Below are 27,612 nucleotides of genomic sequence, written 5' to 3'. Positions count from 1 at the left end.
AGAAGAATTATAGCTAATCACAGAAGAATATCAAAGCTAATGGAGAAAGCAAACGATTATAAAACTCCACTATGCCTGGCATTTGTAGATTATGAAAAGGCATTTGACTCCATAAAGCATAAGGCAATGTTTCAGGCACTGGAAAGACAAGGCACAGACATCCCATACATTAGGATTTTGAAGAAAATATATGAGAAAGCTGCTTCCTTTATTAGATTAGAAAAAGACAATAACAAACTTTAAAATTGAGAAAGGAGTTTGACAAGGAGATGCAATATCTCTGACGTCATTTACTGCTGCCCTTGAGGAAGCTTTCAGAAGATTAAACTGGTCGCAGAAAGGAGTCAATGCGAATGGAGAGTACCTAAACCATTTATGATTTGCAGATGACATTGTGGTCATAAGCCACAATCCCAAAGAATTAGAGGAAAATCTTAATCAGTATTGCACAGTTAGTAAGGATTTTGGACTAAAGAGAATATGGCTAAAACAAAAGTAATGATGAATAAGTATGCCACAGAAAGGGACATAATGATTGAAGGAGCAGTAATTGAAAAGGTAGAGTCATATACTTATCTGGGACAAATCATTAGCTGTAATAATGATAAATGACTGGAAGTTGAGAGAAGAATAAATTTTGGATGGATAGCATTCAGAAATATAGTCACATACTGAGGAGCAGTATCCCAATTTGTCTGAAACATAAAATAATGAACCATTGTAATGGAATGAATTATATTAGCAATCAGACTGTTGGATAAGAAGAAGAACATGTGGATTAGACAAGAAACTCTAGTAAAGGACATCCTTATCAAAACTATAAAACTGAAATGGACTTGGGCAACACACATTGCTCTTCTTAGTCCATGATGACAGATGGACTAAGAAAATAACAGAATGGTACCCAAGAGGAGCTAAAAGAACCTGGAAGAGAACAACAGAGATGGACAGATGAAATTCACAAGTTCATGGGAAGTAAATGGATGGCCATTTTACAAAAACAGAACGAACTGGAAAGTTGTTGGAGAGGCCTTCATCCTGCAGTGGATTGAAAATGGCTGATGATGAATGTATATCATTTGATATTAGAACTGATATCACCTTTATTTATGAAATGAATTGAAGTTTTTAGGAAGTTTATTTCATTAGTGTGACCATTTATGATGAATTGATGTAAATGAGTAAGGGATGTAGGGGAACATAGGAATTTAAATTTTATATTTAGCTTTCTTAGAAAGATTTAATGAAACATCCCAAGTTTGTTAGGAAATTTCATCATTGATTTTATGGCAGCTGATATAACGGTGCTCAGTTAACAATGTATCATGCATATTTTGTGATGACAAGTATTCAGGCAACATAACTCTAAAATAGATAAGTAACGATCAGACAATTTTATTATTTCATACATATTCCTATTAATGAAAGTATGCTAATTTGGATTGACAAACATCTTAGCATGTGTTTGAATAAATTTAAGGAAGGATTAGACAAATTATTAGAGGGTATTGACAGATGATTCTCTATAAGTTTGCATCATTTGTTACTACTAATGCTCAATTTGATGCACTATCTCTTTGAAATGTCATACAAAAATTACATGCACAGAACTATAAAAATTGAACAAAATGAAATAGGTTGTGAACAGTCTTATATAGTAATTCAAGAAAATCACCTTTAAAACTAAAGGTCTAAATCTCTTGCTTGATTACTGTTGATATTTGTGATTGGTTATGATTACCAAAAATTTTGCTAACCATAACCCATCCATGAGGATCTACTTCAATAGAGTACTCAGATAACAAAGTCATGCCTGAAAAACTGTTAGAAAGCTATGAATATTATTATCTGGCGGTCTAATGAAAACTGTCTTATTATAGGTAACTAAGGAAATTTCAAATTATTATTCTGACCTTGGAATCTACTTCATTAAATGCATTTAAAAATAAGTTCACATTATAGAATTAATTTTCTCTGTTATTTTAATGCAATTATTAGAATGTCTGCTTTGTTATGTAGCATTATAGTAGTGTTTTTTTTTTTGAAAAAACTTATTTGTCTTTAATAGAGATCTGTTGCCATCCAGCTATTTCCTCTGAAAAAATGACAGGTATGTATTAAATTACATTTGGGTATAATATAATATTTGAACTATATCTCTGTAGAAAAAAAAGTACAATTAGATATGAATGGACATGTTCTTCCTGAATTAATAATGTTTGATTTTTAGATTATTAGTAATAAATAGATTCTAAACTTTAGAATCTATGCAAATGAAGTGCTTTTGCTTTATTTCTGTATGGTGTAAGGAAGCTAGAAGCTCTTGTGGAACCAGCCAAAAAAAAAAAAAAAAAATTATAATAATAAAATAATGAAATAAAAACAACCCACCTATTTGACTCCCTCCTTATGTACATATCTGAAATGTAGGCAATTTATTTGTTGGGATTGTTTGGTCTAATTGTCAATTTAACTTTGAATCTCACCAAGCTATCACTTTATCCACCCATGGAAGCAACTTCTTCCAAGAATCAATAACTCACTGGCTAATGAAAAATTTCCTGTAATCCAGTCCACACCTCTTCCCATATAATTTGAAGTTATGGCCCCTAGTTCTGGAATCTTCTTTTGGTGTTATAATCCAGGGTGGGTCTTAACCTTCTCAATGATGTTCCACCAGTAAGCCCTTCCAGAAGTCAAACGTCTCCAACTTCTTATTCTCATGATCTTTAAGTCCTCTTCTACGCCATCCATCTTTTCTGCAGTCTTCCTCTTGCCCTCCTACCGGTAGATTTCCAGTTCATTATCCTCTTAGTTGTTCTGCTGTCATCCATTCTCATAACATGTCCCAATCAGGCAAATCTCTGGCTCTTCACAAATCTGACAATGTTCACACCCTGAATAAGATTTTCAAGTTCGTGGTTCATTCCGATCCTCCAGGATCCATCATGTCTTGTACAGGCCCAAAGACTTTTCACAAAATTCTGTGCTCAAACACTCAACAATTGCTCATCTTTACTTGTTAATGTCCCAGAGCTGCTGGTTCTTAAATTATCCGTGTTATCTGCCATTCTCCAGACTTCCATATATTTTGTCTTTGCTTCATTTATCATAAGTCCTTTTTCTTTGTGCTTCACTGGAATTATAACAGCAAAAATTTCATTCATTTTACTTTCTCCCCTCAGAACCATTATAATTTAAAACTCTAACTGTATAATTTTTAGAATTTTTTTCATATCTTGTATTGTCAACCTTTAACTTCTCTTTGTACATAATTTATATAGAATCCAAACACCTAGGCCTCAAGATGGATTTAATATTGAAATCTGAAACGTAGTAAATTATTTGTTGCGATTGTTTGGTCTAATTGTAGCCCAGTTGATCCTTGCATACTAATAAAAAATAATTCATGTGGAAAAGGGTCTTATTTTACATCTTTCTTACTTAGGACTCCACATTATCTTTCTCAAGAATTTAATTTGACTAGAATTTTTAAAACTTACTAAACTGTGCCAAAGACCTAGTTATGCTCAGTTTTGTAACAGGGCATTGAACTAATTATTAATAATGATGAAAAAATGATCTCTCTCTCTCTCTCTCATGCTGTATAAGTTTTGATACCCTTGCATAATTTTCCTAATATTGATATGGAGGGCCAACTGTACAGCTCAGGAAGTGGATTGGAAGAGGGCAGAAAGCTATACAAGAAACGTTTCATGTAATATCACTTCATTTAGTTATCAGAAAATGGGCATATAGTCTTATGAGACTAGTGTAAGATTGAGTATACTTGGTTATGATTAATTCAATTATTAAATTCAGCTAACATTAATAAATAACACTGGCCTATGTTGATTTTTATCTCCTCTAATATATCAGCTGTTTTCAGTCAATTTTTGTGTAGATTTCAAAAAAAATAAAACAATTCTTAAAATTTTCACAATGTTACAGTTTCTACACATACATATACTTGTGTATCCATAGTACATATATCTTTCTACAATTTAGGGAAGTAGATATGACACTAATCAGGTATTGCCTGCAAATCTGTTATCCAATATTATGTGCAAATAATAATGTTCATATGCTCATAGATGGCAGTAATGTTGGGGGTGGGTTAACATGTTTAACCTTGTTTGTCTTCCTGCAATCCCCCCCCCTCTCTCTCTCTCTCTCTCTTTAAGCAATGGAAAGTTGTAGTGTGTGAGTAAGTGTACAATTTATCTGTGTATCTATTGCATATTGTTTGTTTCTTTTGTGTTTACCTTAGTAATGTATTGTTAAAATGTTTAACCAGTGGTGCAAAAGAAGTGTCAGAATTTCCCTATAGTGACACTGACAATTGCTATTTCTGCATGACAAAAATATTAGGGATGTCCGGATAAAGCAAACACAACATGAAATATCCTAACATATCATCTGCAATATGTTCTGCATCATGAAGACTTGCCAATATCAGATACCTCAGAGTCATGGAATAAGGAAGCAGTGATAAATATAGAGGATTCTTGTGTTTTAGTTGGTAGTACATTTGTACTACCAACTAGAAAATTATAATGTGCCATTTAATTAAGCAAAAAGAGTTGAATGACTTAGTCCATTTAAACTTATCTAAAGAGCAAACAGAACTCCTTGGTTCTATATTACAACGGTAAGTTACTTGAAAGAGGAACTAAAATTACAGTATATCAAATGTCAAAGTATTTTAAAAATATTTCATTGTAGAATACAGTGTGGTTTCTGTAAAGGTATTAGTGGTCTTATGAATGAACTGGGCATTGAATACACTCTTAATGAATAGTGTGTATTTAATGGTGCCTCAAAATTAACTATAAAAGCAGTTTTGCTGCACAATGGAAATGCATTCCCATCATGCTGTTGACTTAAGAGAAACTTAAGTGTGTCCCAAGATCCTGAGTGCAATAAAGTACCATGACTTTTCTTGGAATGTTTGTGATTATCTTAAGATAGTTGGATTACTCACTGGTCTACAGGGAGGTTTCACAAAATACTGTTGTTTTCTATTTTTGTGGGACAGTCATGCAACAGAAAAACAGTGTGCAACAGTGGGGAAAGAGGGAGGAATTTTTACCAGAGAGAGAAGTACGGTTGTGCCCCTGTATCTGCTGATTCAGTTACCTGCGATTAACCACGGAAAAAAACAAACTTAACACGTACTGCTCGTATGTCCAATACGATGCTTCCCTTTAATTTTTACGATGTCAATTTTAAATCGAATAGCTTCCCTTTATTTTTAGCATTAGCATTAATAGAGGCATTATGATGCAAGAAAGCAAGCTTATGCAGCATCAGCCAAAAAAAAAAAAAAAAAAAAACGCTTCCACTTCACCCCTCAGTTCGTTTGAAATACCTGTCCAGCTGAGCCTTAAATTTATTTAGGCTATTAACTTCCACAACAAGGGATGGAAGTCTGTTCCACCAACCAACTACCCGCTGGCTAAAGGCAAATTTCCACACATCTATCCTACATCTGTCTTTCCTCAATTTCAATTTATGCCCTCTCAGGTGATTATTCTGAACATTCTTTTTACAATGTTGCGTATGGTTTGGTCTCCAACATTATAATGGTTCTTTAGACATTTAATTAACGAATGCACAGTTTTTAAAATTTTGAATATTTTAAAATTTTTGTATAATTTGAAAGCAACTCTTGCATTTGCCCATTATTTTCACGATTTCTGAACCAAAAAAAAAAAAAAAAAAAAAAATTATAGTACTATATATATAAAATAATAAAAAATTCCGACATTCCTGACATAAATAACGAAACAAAATTTGTCCTTTTGCAGTGCGATGGAACACAACAATCAACGCCACGCACTAAATCAAACTAAACATTTGGTTTTTTTTTTTTTTTTTTTTTTGAGTGGTAGTGTCATTATCTGGACATCTCCTTCATTCAAGACAATTCTACTGGCATTTGACATACATAGAATTATTTGATGTTCGTTATCTCGAACAGATTATAAATGAGCATTATAGTAAAAAAAAAAAGTCTGAAGACAAGTGGGGGGGTTGCAAGATAATAAGTACACTAATCTCCCAATGACTACTTATAATGCCGGTTCTTGTCGCTTATTTTATTTACGACTTGCAAAATATGCGTTTTATACCTATTCTAGTTATTACTTGAATTTTGATTTCTGGTTGGTATTTTTTTTTTTCCAATTAATATTTGGAGTCTTGAAGTGTCCCGGTAAATCGAGAGTCTGCTGTACTTTATTATTACCGTATTTAATGTTGGTAATGTCTTACTATGTGTTTAATTTATCAATTAAACTTTGTTATACATATGTGTGTACAAGAAAATCGTGTTATATATGGGGTCAGCAGGTGTTTGCTTATATCCACGGTTTCAGCCATCCTTGGTAGGTCTTGGAACATATCCCCCCCCACAGTTATGGGGGTCTTACTGTAATATAAAATATGTTCTGCTGGTTGAACCAAAAAAGATTCTTCCATCTTGGCATATAAAGTTTGGATTAATGAAGAATTTTGCTAAGGCTCTGGATGAAGAAGAGTTTCCTAATTTAACAGATGCAAAAACTGAGAAAGAAATTTTCACTAGGTCTCAAATAAAGAAACTCCTCAAAGATGATGTATTTGAAACTGCTATATCATACTGAGCTAGCAGCTTGGCAGTCAAGAAAACAGGAAGAGAATAACTGATCTCCTTCACCGAATCATAGAAAACAAAGAATCCGTTTCAAACTTACTAAGAAAGACACCTCTAACAACCATCACAATTACCAAAGAAAACCTCATGATAGCCATAAATGAACTTCCTAATAAAGCAACTGTTGGTCCTGATAACTTCCCTCTTTTCATGGCAAAAATCAGCAGCCCTTACATTATTGAGGTGTTGCATCAGTCAAACCATTCAAAAAGGTACTCTCCCCTGTATATGGAACAGCTACATAGTCAGGCCCATTCCCAAAATAAAGAAACAAAAAAAAATGCCAAAGACTATACTCATAACCATAAGTTGCACCATCTTGAAAATTTTTGAGAAGACCCATCTCTCAGTCCTCACTCAACACTGCTTCGGGCATCGTCCTCTGCACCTACACTCCATCTTATCTGGAACATCAACCATCACAAATCTCCTTGAGACCCTTTTCCGGATGCAGGAAGCTCTCAACAATAAGGAACAGCTCGATATTTTCTTCCTAGACATATCCGCAGCTTTTGACAATATCTTGATAACGGCTCTGGAACAAATTTTATCTTTACTTCAAAATACAAGTCAGTCTCCTGAAGATTTTATGTAGCATTCTGAAGGAAAGACTTCTCATAATCCGTAATGACGATTTTATTGCCCATTACTCCATTTCGCAGGGAGTGCCACAGGGAGGCGTTCTCTCCTCACTGTTATTTGCTGCAGCTCTGGAACCATTTTTTGAATCCCATAAAGACAACTTTATTACATATGCAGATGACCTGAAAATTCTTCATCAAATCTAAAGATCTACAACAAGTTAAGCAAACAAATCAACAAGCCAATAACACAATAAATGAACTGGAGCGTTATTACCTCAATTGTATTGGACTACATTTAAACCCAAGAAAATCCACCCAGAGGACAATTACAAAGAAAAAGAGCAGGAACAATATCTCTATGTTGGTAAGCGGATGGGAAGTTCCAAAAGTTAAATCGCATGTAGACCTTGGCCTAAAATGGGATGAGGGACTAACCGGCGCCTCCGTAGCCAGGTGGGAAGGAGCAGCAGTGCGTAGCACACGCTTCTTGATTAGACCGGGGTTCGAGCCCGTCACCACCAAATACGGAGGATGCGGAAAGGTCAGGGAATGACCACCGCATATCCCGGAGCAATATGGCCTTAGTTGCTAATGCTCCTAAAAACCAAACAACAACAACAACAACAACAAACGAGGGACTAACATTCTCCGAGCACTTTGATTACATCAAAGCTAAAACATATGCAGCGCTCTGGACTGCCAAACAGGAATTAATTGGCATTAGAAACCCAGACCTTGTCAAAAAGTATATCTTGAAATGTATACTTCCCATCCCACTGTATGCGTCACAGATTTGGTCCTCTGCCCCACCTAACAACCTGAAAGCGTTCCTTAGTATTGAATACTGGCTCTTGAGATGGCTGAACAGAATCTCAAACCACCCATTTACTATCTCTAGAGCCATCCTACTTTCCAATCTCAGCATTCCTCCCTGGAAACAGACAATCAACACAAGAAACATTTTCACATTAGCCCAATTGCTAACAGGAAGATTAGATGCTCCCAGCATTGACGGCTTGTTTCACTCTCGTCGAGAAGCCACCAGAATTGCTGAAACAAGACATCCTCTTCAAAGCAAATTAAAAAACCTGGACAGCCTAAGTCGCTTTTTTCCAGCAAACACAATAGAACTCTTCAATCAACTAAGAATTGAACTGGAAAAGCTCTGTAACGAAAAAGCCTACAGATTGCAAGTCTTTGCCAACTCCTATCGTCTCCTGTAACTAGTGCACAGCCACTCGGCTCAAAAAAACTATATATTCTCGGTACTCTAGACGCCAACGTAAGATGATGTCAAAATTTTAAATATTCTATGATGTTCAAAAATGTAAATATTCTATTATAAAATCATAATTACTCATGTATTCCAAAATTCTTTATTCAACCTTTCAGGGTGAACGTCCCACAAACTTTGTAACCTTTTGCTCATGGGTCCGCTTCACACCTTAGAATGTAACTCTCATCCTTCTAGCCAATGGCTGTCCCAGGGGTGTCTCTTCAACAGAGAAATAAATTGATGATGATGATAATAATAATAATTTAAAGCAGCTTTGCATGGATTTCTTGGAGGATGGAAAGAAGATAATTATGAATGTATGGTGTAAACTTGTCTGCAGTTAAAGATACGGACTGCTAAATGTCCAAATTTTCTGAATGTGTCATTTTCTTTATTCCCATATCCGTTTTTTTAACTCAGTTTGGGAGATATAAGTGATGAGCAAGAGGAATATTTTCAGGACTGTGGTGGAAAAATGATACGAAAGTTGCTGGAATACTGCCATGATGGTAGATTACTGCTGGTTTCTTAAGAGGGAAAGCAAAATGGACTGTAAGGAAAACTTGAGTGGCTAACATTGCTAAAGAAATAGAATTCATGTAATAAATTATATTATTGTACGATGTTTGAAAATGATTATTAATTAAGTTGCTAAAATTTCAGTATGTCTTTCAATGGAGATGTGATAAAGACATTTTTGGAATGAGTGGATTCCTTTAGAATCTGCAACATTTGCTCCAAAGGTACAAAAATTTTTTTTTTTGCTGGTCAGTGTAATTATAATTAACAATAAATTTAAATATTTGCCAGAAATATTGCATTATGTTTCACTATATTATAAATTTGTTAAAGAATGACAAAGAAAACATTAAATCTAAATGCCAATATTTCAGGATACGTCTAATGTTGAAATTGAAGGTTGCTTTAGTTATCATTGTTCTTTATAGTTCTTTAATTACTGAATATTAAACCCTACATTTTATGTATTGTTAAATATTAGATCTTTCATTTTTTTTATATAAAAGAAAATCTTAAGATTAAGAAGGCAATATTTTATCTCCACCCACTCAAAAAAAAAAAATAAAAAATAATATATAAGCTTAGGGAAACTGATATAGTCTAATAACTATATTTGTTTGTATAAAGGTTAAAGATTAAAAAAAAAAAAAAAAAAATTCATTGTGATGTGGCAATTTTATTTCATCAGAAGGCAATATCAATATTGCCTTGTGAAATATTTAGGTGCATTATAGCCATAGTAGCTTATGTGCCATTAAACTCCCATAACAACAACAACCTTGTGAAATAGTATTTATTTAATAAACTGTACCCTATATTATGTATATAGTCTTAAAAGCATGAGTCTGACCTACCATATTTGTTTTTGTTCATTTTGTAGCTGTCGCTAATGTTTTGGAAGAACAGCGGGGCCTAGAATTGTTGGTTGTTAGTTCATCGGTTACACCTTTAAATCCAGTTGAAAATATCCAGGTACGAACAGTGGTCAAGCATCTTCATTTGAAGGATTTTTTGAATCCCTCAGATTGTTCTTCTGAATAGACTATAATAATGACTCATGAAAATAATTTTTTTTTGTAGACATTCATTCTTGATTCATAAACTTTCTTTACATTGTTATTTTTTTTTTTCCTATATTATATTTTTTTTACGGATTTATGAATATAATTTATTAATATATAAGTAAATTTGTGTTACATAGACAGGATTGTATTAATGTATTCGTAGTCTTGATTACAGCAGATAATTTTATCATATTATACCAATATACACTGATATGAATTAAGGAATGAATAGGTTGGAGACAATGTAATAATTAAAGTGCCCAACCTTATTTTTGGTTTAAAGGCAGTTCTTATCTATCAAAATACTATCTATATTATTAAACTCTGAGTATTAACCTATAAATAATGGATGCAGAGCATCCTTTCACTTTAGAAAGTTGGCTGTTGAAGTAGATATTCAATGCAAAAGGTTTTTTACAAAATAATTAAATTTTGTCCTTATTTTAGCACTTATGTTTTAAAATCATGCATATATATATATATATATTTCTGATAAAAAAAAATATATTAAAATAGGTTCTCATTTTAAATGTAAGCAGTAAAGAAGAAATTAAAAAAAAAAAAAAAAAAACTTATGATTAATTGCATATCTAAGTATTTGTGATAAGGAATAGTGCAAGTATGCAGAGAAAAAAAATCTATGCCTAAATATGTTGAAGTTGTTTAATTTATGGGTAAAGGAAAAGAACGGACCAATAAGTTTTTTTGTCATTATGATAGAGTTCTAAGTCATTTATAATTTAGTTAATATAGTCAAATATTATGGTTCCATTTTAGTTAGTTGAAAATGCAAAATTTTATCTTTATGGATGGATTTCTATATTGTTGACTAACAAAACATGTTTTTTCTGAAGAATTTTTGTTAGGTAAGTTATAAAATGTGTAATGCACCTGACTGTTATCTTTAATCTCCTTTCATTAATTTTAGCACTGTTTATGTGTATAGTATTTTGAATTTAGGTGGTGCTACTGGTTTTATCTACCCTTTATGTGCTTCTGCTTGTCATCTAGATATATTTACATGTGTAAATTTAAATTCCTTTATGAAGTACTAACTACTTACCATATACTGTAATGGTAAATTTTTATTTATATATATATTTAAATCCTCTGTCACTCTATCAGTGTGCCTCATAAATGCTTTCTTTTTAATTCAGATATTTTGATTCCACATCATCAGGTGGAGTGATGATACAATTTTCTGTGCAGGGTCATATATTTTTTTTAAACTCTGACCTTTTAATGGCCTCATAAATATAATTTTTTTCTTTATTCTACCTTCTGGAAAGAACCAAAGCATCTTATATTTAATTCCATGTGTGTCATAATTATATGAAAATTATTGTTAATAGGCTTTGTCAGTATGTTTTATCTTTCAAGGATAAGCTAAATTTTTCAAGCGGATCTGCCCTTCTATTTATTAATTTGTTGCTAAAATTTATAATAGGTGTTGTTTCATTCAAATATTTTATTTTAACAAATATTATATACTACTCTAAAGCACTGCTTCATACATACAAGATCAGTCTAAAATTTACATTGGACCCAGTGAACATTGTTACTGAGAAACTGCATGAACAAAAGGTTGCTCTTCCTTGCTTGAATAAAGTAAGGAAAATCTTTTGAATGCAAGTTTTTTTAACTTGCATCATATTTATTTGCAGTTTTTTTGCAAGAATAAAATTTCTCAGATAATAAATATGCACACATTGTCACTAAAACTACTTATAAACTCTGTTATAGCATTATTGAGAAGAACTACAATATTCCTGACAAATAACTAAGTGACATAACTAACTGCAACGTTCTGTGTTTTTTATTGACAAGATTATTTTAGTTCAGATGAGAAGTTAATGTAATGGTATCCTGTTCTTACTGAAGAAAAACAGCTATGTAGTCAATTTAAGAAATTTTGTAATGAGTGTTTATGGCAAATTAGTAGAACTTTGTCCTGAGAAAAGGATTTGAAATCGTTGAATTAATGGCTGAATTTTCCAATATCTCAAGAGCTTCATTATACAGAATGAGGGGTAAAAAAAACTCAAACAGCAAGATAAATTGTTAATATCATTGACAGAGCTGCCATAATGAATTTGCTTTACTAGTCGGCTAATAAGGTACTATATGATGATTTCACAAAATCAGCAATATGTAGAAAAGTTCATGCCTATTTTTTAAATAATGAATATGGTATACATCTGAGATTTCTGTTTAAAATAAAATGCCATTGTACACTGAATGAATGTTGTGGGCCAGTTCACTGGAAAGCTTGATATTATTGCAGTGGTATGCAACTTTAGAATGATGTTGTAATCAAGATGGTGCATGTTATAATAGATTTTAAAATAACTGATTATTTTGCTCATTATAAATAATAAGAAGGTCATGATTTAGTTTGTTACTTACCAAAAAGGGGTCGCCTTCTTGGCGACCCCTTTTTGGTAAGTTGGATTGGTCAGTGCATTGGACATTGTAGGATGTGCACACTATGCCCTCTTATGTGAAAATGAATAAATGCCTGAAGTGGACATTGGAGCACTACAGCTTGTCAATGGAAAAAGAGTTGGCTAATCTAAACTATGCAGCTGGCTAGAACAGAATTACAGTGAAAAAAATCTGTGAAGCCTTGTTCGAAACATTTTCAGGTCAGTAGAATTGTAATTGATAAGAGAATCGTATTTTGCCAAAAGGCATTTCAGCCACAACCAGAATATACAAATTGGCCTATAAACATATATGCTAGTAACTTCTCCTTTGGCCTGATGATAAATTCCATATGAGAAATAAGAAATATTGCCATTTAATTCAATAATTGACTTTTTAGATGTTTTATCTTGAACGACCAATAAAGTCATTTTTAATTTGGAAGTGTTTTTCTTCAAGTTATGAAAACTGGCTTCATTTCACTTATTAATCATGACTCTTTTATATTTGTTTATTAATAAGTAGTTACCAGGCCAATTGCAATTAATTAGATATCATATCATTAATACATTTATTAAGTAAACAGTGGATATAAAGCCAGTAAAGATTTTTTTTGAGTTCACAGTGGGTGTTGAACCAACAAACACTATTACTATTATGCTCTTTTATGATGTGATTATAAATTAATTTTTCTGCTCTTTAGTCAGTGCATAATATTTTGTGTAGATATAATAGTTGGAAGGATTATTTCAGAATCTTTTTCTGGCTGGAATCATGTCTTCTCCAAAGTCTCTTTACCTTCTGGTCTCACAAACTATGCCTTATGAAATCAAAACTCTACCCTAAAATAAAATTTGGTATTTTGATTGTTTATTTCATCAAATTAGGTGAAAGACAAATGTTAAACTTGTATAGCTGATATAATTCCTTGTGTGTGTGTGTGTATATTTTTATATATATATATACACACACACACACACACGTCATTCAGTAAGGTTTACAATCATCACTAAAGAATATAGATTAAGAATAAACTTTGTATGAAGGCAGCTAATGAAGTAATTAATATTTTCACTTATTTATCTGAAGCTCTGTGAATTTTCAGCTAATATACTTGACTTTTGTTGATTTCTTATTTTGGAGATTAACTTGTTGCTTATTTGCTAAATGACTAGAAATGCATTATCCGCTCATAAATTAGGGGGGGGACTGGAAATAGAGGTTGCAGACTTCGAATTTGTTCTATTATTTATTATTTATTAGTGATGTTTTGTGCTTCATATTGTTAGTTTAACTGTCTTATATATACAAGTACATCAACTGTTAGATTATTTATTTAAACAATGGATCCTTTAAGCTGTTATTTATTGTAAATTTAATAAAGAATATTTTATATGCTAATTATTGAATGTTCAGAAGTTAATAAAATTTTTCGAAAAAAGGAATAATTTCTTTCAAAGGTGGTATTTTGGTCTCTATAGTATAGTAAGGGTGGCTATTTTCACTTTAGAAACAGATTTTTGTTTAAATCCCATTACTAATGGAACATTTTGTGGGCTTTTTTTTTTTTTTTTTCAAGTTGGAATGATCTCAGGTGTGAGGTATTTGGGGTTTTATGCCTGTAGACAGTCAACCTCAACATTATGAGAACAATTTTTTAATTTTTTTTTTTTGTGTACACACACACACACACACACACACACACACACACACCATGTCCACTTGATTAATCAGCTAATATCTTGCACACACAAACTTATAAATTCTGTACATAGTGTGTACAATTGATGCATCCTTAAAGCTTAATTGCCAGAGCCACAGTTTAATTTTTATTATATAGATAAGTATGTATATATATATATATATCCCTTGCAATCATATTTGTACTGGGAGAGAACAGCCTGATGTAATTTGATTACTAACAGAAAATTCAAGCGTTAGAGAACATTGTACATCTCTGACAGTAAAATAAGAGTAAATTGAAAATGATCAGTGACTATATCACTGATCATTGAAAATGATCAGTGACTCAGCTGCCCTCTACCATCAACCACTTGAGATAAATTTTGAAGGGAATACAGGCAGATTTTGGTGAAGGTTTATATTCACATGATGAATTTGTTGACATTCTGGACATTTACAGCAGATTAATGTAGAGTTTTCATTATTAATCTGCTAGCAATCATGTGAAATCATGACTGCTAGCTATCACTTTGAGTCATTTTCAACTCTATTCAATAAATATTCTTGAAATTTTCTATAGAAAAGCCTTCAAAAATAATCCAAAAATAACTTTATGCTTTTCAGTGGTTTATGTGGGTAAAATAGCAAAAAAAAAAGATGAATTCCCCCCCCCCCAATGACTGGCAATGGGTCAATTATAACAATTGATAACATATCCATTCACACTGGTATGCAATCAATATTTAATTGATATTGTATTAATATAACTGGATAATTACAGAACTGGGACCTTGACTTATGCTCCAGGGATAATAATGAAGTCAGTGGTTAAAGAAGTATTGCAGGATCATCTTTACAGGAATGCAGTTTACAGAAATTAAAGCATGGATTTGCTAAGAGGGGATCTTGTCTGATGAATATGATTTGCCACTATGATGCAGTAACAAAGGAACTGAATGCAAAAATAATTTTTACATTGTAAATACTTAGATTTCGGTAAAGCTTTTTTTCCCACATAAAAGCATTAATTTTTTTCCCAATGGCAAATTGCTCCAATTTAATTATACAGCTGTACAAATCAGAGCAGTTTGGCACTGGAGACAAATTACTGCTGTGGATAAAACAACAGTTAAGTAACAGAAGACAGAGGGTGGTTATAAGTAGCACTGCTCTTTGGAAGGGAGTAATCATCCCAACCAACTTATACAAAATCATGCAATCATACCTAAATAAAAATTACTGTTGCCACAAAGTTTCAGTGCTTCACCAGGCAAATTTCAGCTCTATCCTGGGACCATTCTTCTGGTCCATTGTCCTGGAGGATGAATTCCTGGGGATGGGCCTTGAGCAAGCCTCCTCTATGGCATTTTCTGATGGCCTCATCCTGTCAGGACCTTGGCACACCCAGGGTCCTGACTAGGACACAGCTAGAATCCAGATCCAACCATGCAATCAGAAGACTACAGGACTGGGCTGCCTTACATAGACTCCCCATTTCCGGAGACAAGACCAGGTCAATCCTGTTGAAGGGAACCTTGCAGATTTCAAGACTTTCAAGATCACAAACAGACCAATCAGGCTCTACTTGGAAATTAAATACCTCGGAATCTTAATAGGTGCAAAGCTAAAGGTTTCCCCCCCCCACACTTACGGTATCTAGCCTCTAAGATAAGTAAACACAAAGCCATGATTACACAGATCAGCCGGGAGGACTGGGGGGGGGGTTAAACAGAGGGCACTATCTCTCATCTACAGAGTTATTTTCCTTCCCATAGGTTGCTATGGTGCAGCTGTGTGGTGTCAGAGTTATCCTTGACAGAAATCACAAAAAATAACTCCAGGGGCTCACATCTGGTGAGTATTTGCTTGGCACACCCAGGGTCCTTAACTGGATATCATTCTTTTTCTTGGTGATTCCCTTCTATCTCTCTCTCTCTCTTGGGTTAATTAGGAATTTTATTTTTGGCTGGTGCAGCATCAGCCTTGGGCTTCCTTGTACCATATGGCTAATGATAATAATAACTGGATTCTATCCAACTTTCTATGTTCTTAACCATCACAAGAGCTTGTTGCACCGTAAGCACTCCTGGCTGGCTGGTTGTATGTCCCTCCACCTTGAAGCCATAAGGAGTGGACTACACCATAAACTCAGAAAGGGATCCCTTTATCAGTTTCTGGCATTCAGCTTGACATGATTTGCTGCCAGGTGGCTGGTAGTATGAGTTGGTCAATTGTGCTCCCTAAAGTGACTTAAATTTAGTAAAAAATCTAGGCTATTATCCAATATGATGGATATCTTATAGTGGACGCCAAAAGCTTTCCAATCATACAGGTCATGGAGGTACAAGACTTATAGCAGATAAGTAACTTTTAATTTGTGTTTGAACAGTTTTGCTGAAGCAAGCTACTGCCATTATCTGACTGGCTGAAGGTCACTGCTGCGAAGAGTGCTTTTTGGTCACTATAATGCCTTCGGCAGAGGTTGCCCGCCCACAACCACCTGTAATTAACGCCGCCTCCGTAGCCAGGTGGGAAGGAGCAGCAGTGCATAGCACACGCTTCTTGATTAGACCTGGGTTTGAGCCCGTCACCACCAAATACGGAGGATGCGGAAAGGTCAGGGAATGACCACCGCATATCCCGGAGCAATATGGCCTTAGTTGCTAATGCTCCTAAAAACCAAATAACAACATAACAACCTGTAATTAACCCACTAGACTTAAATACTATTGTTTTTCTTCCTCAGACTCTACTGAAGAATAGTAAACTGACTACCCCTTCCCAATTAATGCTCATTTTGATGAAATGCTGCTGCTATAGCTCTGCATAATGGGCTGGAAAAGAAAATGTACATTGTAGAGTTTTGCTGTGCTCCTGCTGGCAACTGCACCAGTCCTCGGGGGAAGAAAACTCTGAGGGGGTTCCCTCCTTGATCCCAATGACTAGAAACAAAATTTGTACCACAAAACAGGCTTCTGTGGCAAATGAACATGGCATACCTGATGCGGACAACTCTCCTCGTGGCAACGATGCCGATTGTAATGGGGGAACAGCAATTATGCTCCCGCAGCATCTACGAAGAGACTTCCTCCCCTCAAGAAAGAGGTTCTCAAAAGACCCAAAGCATATGGTTAACTCCCACCCACCAAACAATGGGAGAATGAAGAGGAATGGGATGAAATGCAGAATTTATTCAGCAAAGATTTGCCCAGCAAAGAATTATACTCAAACAGGCGCAAAATGGAATAATGCCTCCGTAGAAAATCCTACAGGCCAATCACTTTACTTCCTGTTATAAGTAAGCTCTTTGAAAGACTCCTATACCAAAGAATCCTAGCACTATGAGAATGCTAACCTTGCAGCTATAAGCCAATTTGAATTTAAGCCTTTCTACTGTGGGCGCACTTCACAACCTGCTCACTTCGGCTGCCAACTGTGACAAAAAGTATTTTTTGTTGATTTCTGTCGACTTCGCCAGGGTGTTCGGTTTCTCTGGTGGCCGAGCATCCTTGGCAGGTTGCACAGAGCCACCTTACCAAGGAACCTATATGAAACAATCAAAACATACCTCTCAAACAGGAAAGTAGTAGTTAACGCACCATATCAGAGTGTTTCTAGAATAGTTCTGGGGCTGTCCACAGGGCTTGTTGTTGGATCCCCTGCTCTGGAACATTGTCATGGATGATTTCCTCAACAAGGACCTGGGGGAGGTAAATGCTCAAGCTTATTATTATTAATAGCCATATGGTGCAAGGAAGCCTGAGGCTTATGCTACACCAGCCAAAAAAAAATTTTCCTATTACCCCGAGAGAGAGAGTGAGAGAGAGAGAGAGAGAAGTAGAAAGGAATTGCCAAGAAAGAGAAAAATGATATCCAGCTCAAGACCCTGGATGTGCCAAGCCTATACTCACTGGATGTGAGCCCCTGAGGGTATATGCCGATGATCTCATCACTATGGCTGCTGACAGCAGAGCCTGCCTTGAGGCCCTGGCAAACCAAGCCCTCCATATTCTCCAAGGATGGGCCTCGGACAACAATCTCCATCTATCCCCAACTAAAACGAATTCTCTCCTTCTCAAAGGCAAGCTGGATATCAGAAAACCCTCGCTGATCAGAATCAATAGAACAACCATTGTGTTTTCAACTGAATTAAAATACCCGGGAGTTCATCCTCGACACAACATGATCATTGCAATGTCATCTGAAATACCTCATGAAAAAGGTACGAAATTATGAGACCCTAGTTGCCAGGGTCTCACATCATGACTGAGGACACAACCGGAAGACCTTATCTTTATTTTTCAAAACTGCTTTCACACTGATAATAACATATGCCGCTGCAATCTGGTATACCAAAGCTACCACTGCCACCAACAGAAGGATGCTGGAGCCATCCAACGCTCCATACTGCTCGTCACCTCCCATGCCTACTGCACAGTGAGCATTCACGCCCTCCAGGTCCTGGCTGGTGCCTTACCTCTCAACCTCGAGGTCATTAGAACTGGTCTACTGTACCACCTTTCTAAGGAAAACCTACAAACCTTCCTTAACTTTACAATTAATCCAGCAAATGGCAAGACACTTGAAAAACATTGCCTCCGTGCCCATCTGCAGCAGGAGTGGCAAATCAGGTACAGTATAGAGTGTGTTTAGTGTCAAATGGCACCTGAGGTTTCCCCCATCTCCGCATAGTATACATTGTGGGTGTGAAACAACACTGTCAATGCCAGAAGTTTAAAAGTGTATGGATTATGTATATGTGTAGTGTCTTGTAGCGTTATTCCTCTGGTCATTTAGCCGCTGGGCCCGTAATGGGATCCAACGTTGTCCACACTCTGCCCCGTGGAGTCAGACCAGGTACCCAGTAGTTTACATATTAGTTACTCTGGCAGGTCCTGCCACCTAGTTTCCTGAGATTTCAGTGGCTAGGACCTTAAAAAAAATAATAAAATAATAAAATTTAAAAATAATTTTAAAAAATGAAAAAAAAAAGGGGGAAAACGTTAGAATTGGTAGCCAAAAGTCGTGCGAGATACAATTTTGATGTTTAGGACATACTCTGGTATATAGGTAGAGTGGGGGATGAAAATACAGAAGAAAGGGGACAATAGAGAAGACGACCGCAGTGGTCAGTGTGGCCTGCTCAAGGCCCCACCAGAGAAAAGGAGGGGTGGCAGGGAGGAGAGGAGACGGAGAACTGTCACCCACCCTGCCGGGGAGGAGGGTATAAAGTAAATCGAGAGAGGGAGCTCGATTTAAATCGCCAATAAGGCACTTTGCAGCAGAGCTGCACTGTCGAGTCCAGTGGTATCTGTCTAGCCTCCACAGAGGTCTGATCAGGTAGTTGTCATTCATGAGATTCAGGTCACGTTCATTCTGTCTTGATTGTAGTCTTTGCAAGTGGTGGTCAAGTCCAGTGTTTGTCACGTTTTCATCACTTGTCTGGGAAGTGGAGTTTACTGGCTGGCTGTTGGTCATTCAGTAATCATGTTCAATTAGTTATTTATTTCATGATGATTTGTCGAGGAAGTGGAGATCTCTCCAGGCTTCGTTGCGTTCTGTAGTCAGTCTCCTCCGAATTTGAATCACATCCAAGGATGAGTGTCTTAATCTGGGTTTCTCTGATTTTCGTGAGGGCGTCATCCTATCCTATTGTGGTCAAGTGCCTCTGTCCAGGCAACAAGTCATTGCTGCTCGGGTTGGTTGCACTGTAGTGTTCATGGTAGCGGGTTGCTGTCTAATCAAGTGGGCTTGATGGTTGTGGCAGGGTCGGCCTGCTTGTGAAGAGACTGGGCATATTTGGACAATGCTGTGTAGATGATGTCGCTCTCTAGGATGTGGTGCTCTCTGTCTTTAGGGATAAACTGTAGCTCAGTGATGAATATACCCCAGAGGTCCTCATAGAGTCGGCAGTCATACATCAGGTGGTCCCAGGTCTCTTGTGATCTACATGCACAAAATGGATTGTTGGCTATTCCCAGTGTTAGCTTGCTGCGTATAGCACTGTGTCCTGTTAATAAATAAGTGCAATAGAGGCCCGGGGAGAACCACGAAGGCGATTTTGGATACGTTGTTTGTACGTCTGGAATGAACTTGCGAGTTATCCTCCCTTTTGTGGACTCCATCCAACGTTGTTGCCATATGAATTGGAGGTAGTTTTGTAGTCATTTCTTTTCTGCAGATCGATTCCCAACGGGGTCCGTGATGTGGTCCCTGTATGTCGTGCTCTTTCCTCGTCCAAGCTGGTACAGCATGCCTGTACGTATCACCTCCAGGTCAAGAGGCAGGCCCCATGATCACCTGCAGGGCGTTGATGGAGATGGTGTTACAGGCACGCGTCATGATAAGAAGAACTGGTCGGTGAATAATACTGAGTTTCCTGCTATTTGCCACTTTTGTAGCCTTGTTAAAACGCACACCTGTATATAACTGCTGGAATGAAGACTGTTTTTAGAGGAGGGCAAGTGTGGGTGCGCATTATAGCCTTAGTAGCTAATGCACTAATAAAATCAAAACCAACCACCAAGTGTGCGTGCCTCTTTAGGCCCCAGTCCCGGCGGACGATCCTTGCCACCATTGCTGCTTATTTCTTCATCTTTGTTTGGATGTAGTTCAGATGTGATAGGAAAGATAGTTTACTGTTGAGAATGATTCCCGGGTGCTTTAGTTCCATGACTAGTTTTATGGATCTGTTGTTAATTTTAATTTGTGCAGGCCTTGTGGGTGTATTAGGTATGCTTTGAGGAGAATGAATTGAGTCTTGGTTGGAGATATTTGCAAGTGTTGCTTTCTGGTCCATTCCTGAAGGACGGATAAGACTCCATTTACTCTTGTTTCCATCTGATCCCTTGAGTCAGCTTCCAAGACAGGGTTAGGTCGTCTGCAAAAGTCAGTGCCCGGACGTTCCCAAGGTCCATGGAGAGGAATTCATCCAATACATAGTTCCAAAGGAGCAGTCCAAGCACAGAGACCTGCGGGCATCCTCTGTAGATCTGTCTTTCAACTCTAGTATAAGGTGCCTGGTTCACCACTCTTCTCTCGGTGAAATAACTCTGCAGGCAATTGTACAGGTTCGGGGGAAGGTTTGAGCACCTCAGTCGTGCAAGGACGCTCGGCCACCAGAGGGTGTCGAACGCCCCCGCAAAATCGACTGAGATGAGGAGGTATTGTCTTTGGCAGTTTTCAGCTGCAGTGATGGTTCAAGTGCGTCAGTGGTGGTGGATCGGTCTATCCTAAATCCAAATTGGTTCTGTGCAGAAAGCTGTGCTGAGTTGTAGTAGGTTTCTATCCTTTGACGTAGGAGCTGCTCAAAGACTTTGCTTAGTACAAAGAGAAGAGCGATTGGATGGTATGAATCAGGCATGTGTTGTTGCTTGGTTGGGCTTTTCAGAATCAGTTTAATGTTGGCAGTTTTCCAGTCTGTGGGAAAGTGGCCGCTTTCTAGACAGTGGTTATATAAAGACCAAGGAGAAGATTTGAGGCTAGCTCTGCCACCTTTTTGACTATTTCAGGTTCTATCATATCCATTCCTGGAGATTCCTTGTTTCTTATTTTGCCGACTGCGAATATTAGGTCCAGCTGCGTGAAGGGTGCCTCTGTGAGGATGGTGTGATATGTGTCATTCTCCCGACAGATTTGCTCTTGCTCAGGGAAGTTTTGGCTGTCCAGTGTTTTGAATATGGTGTTTAGGATGTTGTTAACGGATTCATTCCAATTTTTCATCATGCTTCCTTGGGCCGTCCTGGTAGAGGGTGTCACCTCACCTCACCTCTAGGCAGTTTGTTCATTGTGATTTTATAGACTATGCCCCAGGGGTCTGAGTTTCCCACTGTGGAGACCAGGTGCTTCCAGGACAGCTTTTTCCCCTGCATATTCATTGCAGTGTAGGCATTTCTGGTTTCCCGGTATTGGTGCCTGAGGGCCCTCCACCTATGGAGGGGGCAGGAACGCCTGGCTCTTTGGAATGCTCGTCTCTTTTGGTTGAGTTTTCTCTGTGCAGGGCATCCAGTTCCCTAGACCACCAAGGAACAGCCCCTGGTCGTGGGGTTTTTTCTCTTGTTGGCCTGGTTTGCTGCGTCTACAATTGCGTTGGTGACTGCACGCTGGTGGAGGTCAGGGGTTTGGGTCTGGTAGTGCTCAGTCGACAGTCTCTGTGAGTTTGTAATAATCGCTTTCTCAAACACATTCCACTCTGCCTTTTCCACCACGTATCTCTGAAGCTTATAGCTGGCTGGTAATGGGCTCTTGATGTATTGTTCTGTGCATGTTGAAAGTGATGGCACGGTGGTCGGATGTGGCCCAACCCTCCTGGACATTCCAGTCCGTTATATAGCGGTCAAGAGATCTTGTTGAGAGGTTAGCAGCCGGAGTTGCCTCCCAGAATGTAAAGGCAAAAGTTGGAAGGTTGTTTGGACAGTTTAGTATGAAATGCCACTGTTTGCCAAGAATTCCTCCAAATATAGGAGGGGAGGTAATTGATAATTACCTCCCCTCCTACTCAGGCTTAATGTCTAAGTTTGAAGACGATACGCAGGTTGACAGTGTTTTTAATGACAGGAAGGAAGGTACGCTACTGTAACAGGATCTAGAAAGCTTGAGCAGATGTGCTGCGAGATGGCAACTGAAGTTTAACATTGACAAATGCAAAGTACTGCATATGGGTTGCAGTAATGATGGTACTATACTCGGGGTAGTGGAGAGTGAAAGAGACCTGGGAGTAATTATGCGGTCAGATATGAAGTTTTCTGAGCAGTATAGACAGGATGCAAGAGTAGCTCATGGGGTTTTATCAATGATATATAGGAATTTTGCTAGCAGGGATAAGGAGGTGATTATCTCCTTGTATAAGGTAATGATGAGGCCACACCTTGATTACTGCATAAAGGTCTGGAGGCCACATTTTAGGAAAAATGAGCTACTAGAAAGGCTACGAGTTGGTGAGGGAAACGAAGGGTTCTCTTACCAAGAAAGGCTTAAGTTCTGCAAATTGCAGCATCTGGAGACTACGCACCTGTGATTTGATCTGATTGAGGTGTAGAAGACCTTGAATGGTATGAGCAAGCTCAATGCTGATGGAATTCTTCCTCTTGCTCATATTCCACACCTGAGGGGAGGGCATACATTGAAATTGAGAAAAGACAGTTGTAGAATAGATGTGCGAAACTTTACCTTTAGCCAGCGGGTGTTGAATTGCTGGAACAAACTTCCATCTGTCGTTGTGGAAATTGACAGCTTAAATAAATTCAGGGCTGAACTAGATTAACTCTTAGATTGAATGAATGGGTGAAACGGGAAGTCGTTTTTTTTTTTTTTTTTTTGGTTTATGCTATATAAGTTTGCTTTCTTGCATCATATGCCTCTAGTAATGCTAATATTATCGTAGCCAGCAATGCCTTTTGAAGGGAGATTTTTAATTGCCACTTTGAAGATAGAAATATTACTTAAACTGTTAATAGACGACATGCATTCTTTAAATTCTGAGCAAGGATTTGTTTCGTTGTTGAAGCGAGTTATTTTTATTTATTTATTTATTAGGGTCACCCAGAAAGTTAATTCAACTACCCATGTGTATCATGTATGTAAATTGTGTGTTCTCTGGTCGATATGCCTGTTTTGCTGGACGAAAAACCCCAGTTTCTTGGGAAAAAGACCTTGCCAACTACGTCCGAGACCGACTAACTCAGCCACAGAGTAAAAAAAGTTCCTCCATTAAAGTTCCTCGCGTCATCAAAGGGATTCGAACCGGGTCTTTTCCACTCGGTGGGGGGGACGCAGACGATACCACTGTGCCACCCGCGCAGTGAAGCGAGCTAAGTGTTCCAACAAACAGTTGAAATTAAAATCTGATGGTAGTGGGTGGAATGTTTTTGGGTACATTGTTGAATTTTTCTTAATTCTTGCAGATGTGAATCGCTGTATTTCTTTCCTGTTTAGTTCGTTAAATTGATTACGACGCGATAACAAATTTAGATAGTCGCTTTCTGAGTTTGAGTTTTGAACGCTCCTGAAAGCCTTTTGTTTTAATTTGAAAGTAATTTGCGGTGTCCACCAAACATTTGAGTTGAAATTGGGAGCGGTAAGAGTATATTGACATAAACTATTAGCATGTGAAGGTGATTGGCGCAGTAAAATTTCCAATGATGGGTCTATTACTACCCTGACATAGGAATTTGGAGATTCTATTGAAATGTATGAAAAGGATAGCAGACAAAAAACACGGTGAGCGAATGACTGGCTAAGAACGTGCAATAAATTTTGAAAGGAATTGAATCATTCCTGAAACTGAATGATAAACACAGAAAATCACCCTTCGTGTGGGACGTGATGCCTGATTGGATGCTGTTGGCAGTAATGGGTAAAAGATGATACTCACACACTTCGTCAGGGCTGTAATGGTATCAGAAGGACGTCAAAATTGGAGGACTGATGGATACGCTTGCTAATGATAGTAATTGGATTTGTAGCAGTTCTTCAGATTTCCACATCACAACACCCTTCCTGTATACAACTGTGTGGAGCTCGATTAGAATTTGGCGGTGAGAAATGCGATGCATTACCGCCGCCCGTTGCGGCGATAATGCAACCCATAATTTTATCGTCTGGAGACTACGCACCTGTGATTTTTTAATGTCTTTAATGAAGGTAATAATAATAATAATAATAATTTTTTAATGAAGGCAATGATAACTGTATCGTGTCGTCTTTAAGGAAGAATCACGTTTCTGTTTGTGTTCTAGTGGCTTCCTTAATCGCCTCGAAATAAAACACGCCTTGGACGTCGGGGAGTGGCGCACCAGTCTAGTAGCGAAAATAATGCAATGTGCTGTTATCAGTTACAACAACCATTCACTTCTGGTCTTTACTGATGGCAAGTTGACAGCAAGGCATTATGCAGCACGACCTAAGATCGGTTCTTCTGCTCTTCCTACGATCCATCCCGAACTCTGTTTTCTAGGAAGAAGACACATACATATAGCTCTCGTATAACGCTATATAGACATGCTTCCTCCGTCTGCATATTCATCACATCTTGATATATGTCGGGACGCTCACTGACCTCTGCCTCTTAGCACAAGTCTTATCAAGATGGCATTCGATATATTCACGATTCCATACCGCCACGCTTGGCCGTTGTTATCACGTTCAGAGGCTATTCTTCATATTGATATTCATATCGTATTTTCGTAAGTGAATAAAAAAACATGCTGCCCTCGCCTGAGACCGACTAACTCAGCCACGTTGTGAAAAAGCCCGATAAAAATTCCTCTCATTATCGACTGTACTCGAACCCAAGTCTTTTCCACCCGGTGTGGGGAGGACGGCGATTGTACCAATTGTGCTATGCACGAGGGCGACTCAAATAATCTCCCCTTTTAGGTGGGACAATTTCAATGACAAGCAGTGAGTTTTGACCAAACTCATTGCACTAACTAGACTGTCGGTGGGAAAACACAAGAGAGGATAGGACGGTCCTCCTACTTTTCATATGTTTGAATAGGCAAAATAGCATTAACTATTTTATAATTCAAAATTTGAAAGTACAGTAGGCCCTCGATTTAGCGGACTAATCGGGTAAAGGTGTGTTCTCTATTGCCAAAAGTCCATTAAATCGAATGTATTTTAAAAACCTATATTAATTACGAACTTATAATGTACATGATGTATTAAAATGCTATTATAATGTATTAAAATGTTATTATAATGTATAAGTATGAATAAAATATTATTATAACGTACATTGAGTAATTTATACACGCCACTAAAACATCTGTTAAAAATATAAAAAATTAATTTACGACAGGAACCAAACTTTATTTTAATTAAAAACTATACAATATGACTAATGGAGTGTTTCCACCACTTTTTTTATTATTTTTTTTTTTTCTTAAAGCTCACACAAAGTTGTTTTCGATGTGAACATTAGTTTTTTTTCATTTAAATCCATTTTAGAGGGAAAACATATTTTAAAATTCTTAAACTCCATTGAATAAAAAACATACAAAAAATGCTAAAAAAGATACATAATATTCAATATTAATATTAATTTAATTGAAAGAATCACAATTTTCAGAGTCAGAAACAATTGTCATATGGAGGGAGAGATGTTAATTCCCTGCTGGTAGAGGGTTCTGGTGAAACAGGTCCAGTTGATGAAGTGGTCTTGAATACATCATCAAGCTTCAGTTGCCTTACACCTTAGTGCTGCTTCCTTATTACTGTAGATCGAGATTCTCTAAAACGTTCATAATAAGGAAGCATTAGAATCTGATGATGATTCAATATAATGTATAATGTCGTCCATATGTTGTCTTATAACAGACAATTTAGGATGAGGTGCAACTGATTCTTCATCTTTGTCATCATCATTATCATCGTTCTCTTGTTCTCCATGAAGAACATTTTCTGCAATCTCTACCTCAGAAAAAATTTGATAGCCCGGATCACCTTCATCAATGATGTGGAACCACTGTACCACATCATTCTCAGTTAAATTTTTGTTGCCGGCCCTCAGAAGAGTGTCCCGAAAGTTAGACGCCTCAACTCCCTCAAAGTCCATTTCGGGTTCTACGTCGTAAAACTTCTTCTTCCAAGCATTGGTCAAGATCTTCATATCTTCATATCTTTCCACGCAGCTGCTAAGTTGAAGATAGCAGATCTGATGTTGTATGCATGTAAATGTTGCAGTGTCCTGGTGCCTATTGTATCTTCTTCTGTTTCTTCCAAAACAACCATCACCTCTTCCTAAAACTTCTTCTTCTTGTACAACTTCTTACATGCAACGATTACACCCTGATCCATCTGCTGTATCAGTGAAGTAGTGTTAGGAGGCAGAAAAAAACATTTAATTCTTCCATCCCTGCTAACTAACCTCTCAGCATTAGGGTGAGCAGGTGCATTATTTTGCAGTAAAACAGCCTTTATTTCTTTAGAAGCAATTTTCAGCATATTTGTCTGATAGCGTCGCACATCAGACAGATGTGCTGTCTGATGTGTGACGCTATCAGATTTAAATAGGTTCTAAATTTTTCCTTTAGGACAGAAATTTTTTTGTCCGTTAAATGGGGTCTATTATACCTTTTTTTTTTTTTTTTTTCCGCACTGTATGCTGATTAGTACGACACATCTGCAGATGTCGCTTGGGTGTATGAAGGGCAGCTGTTCTGTGACAGAAAAATACTGTGTTATTAAGTTTTGCATGTTTGTTTATTTTAAGTTAGCGTAATATAACATACTTATGGGTTCGATATTTAGTCGTCAGAATGCCCACGTTGAAGAAGTTGATGTTATATCTAATAATGCGTACAAATATCCCCCTAAATCAGGTTAGCTAATTTTCATTACACGACTCGTCCCGTGATTGTGCGT

The 27,612-nt window shown here is 37.0% G+C and overlaps 2 protein-coding genes across 2 annotated transcripts in view; both read left to right on the top strand.

The window, feature by feature from the left end:
* The window catches only part of LOC150091732 (uncharacterized), a 97,485-nt gene extending 87,368 nt beyond the window's left edge, over positions 1 to 10,117 (top strand). The window contains exons 11-12 of the mRNA XM_090369500.1: positions 2,069 to 2,110; positions 9,957 to 10,117. Of these exons, the coding sequence (XP_090225626.1) occupies positions 2,069 to 2,110; positions 9,957 to 10,117 (203 nt within the window). The remainder of the gene's footprint in view (positions 1 to 2,068; positions 2,111 to 9,956) is intronic.
* A 17,266-nt stretch (positions 10,118 to 27,383) lies between these two features.
* Mrgn1 (Mahogunin ring finger 1) overlaps positions 27,384 to 27,612 on the top strand; it is an 80,540-nt gene continuing 80,311 nt past the window's right edge. The window contains exon 1 of the mRNA XM_090385382.1: positions 27,384 to 27,569. Coding sequence (XP_090241508.1) covers positions 27,482 to 27,569 — 88 coding nt within the window. The 5' untranslated portion in view covers positions 27,384 to 27,481. The remainder of the gene's footprint in view (positions 27,570 to 27,612) is intronic.

Source organism: Mastigoproctus giganteus, chromosome 1 (genome assembly GCF_048544385.1).
Source record: "Mastigoproctus giganteus isolate SK-2022 chromosome 1, ASM4854438v1, whole genome shotgun sequence".
Taxonomy (NCBI): domain Eukaryota; kingdom Metazoa; phylum Arthropoda; class Arachnida; order Uropygi; family Thelyphonidae; genus Mastigoproctus; species Mastigoproctus giganteus.
Note: the sequence above shows the minus strand (reverse complement) of the source record. Positions and strands in the feature narration are given on the sequence as shown.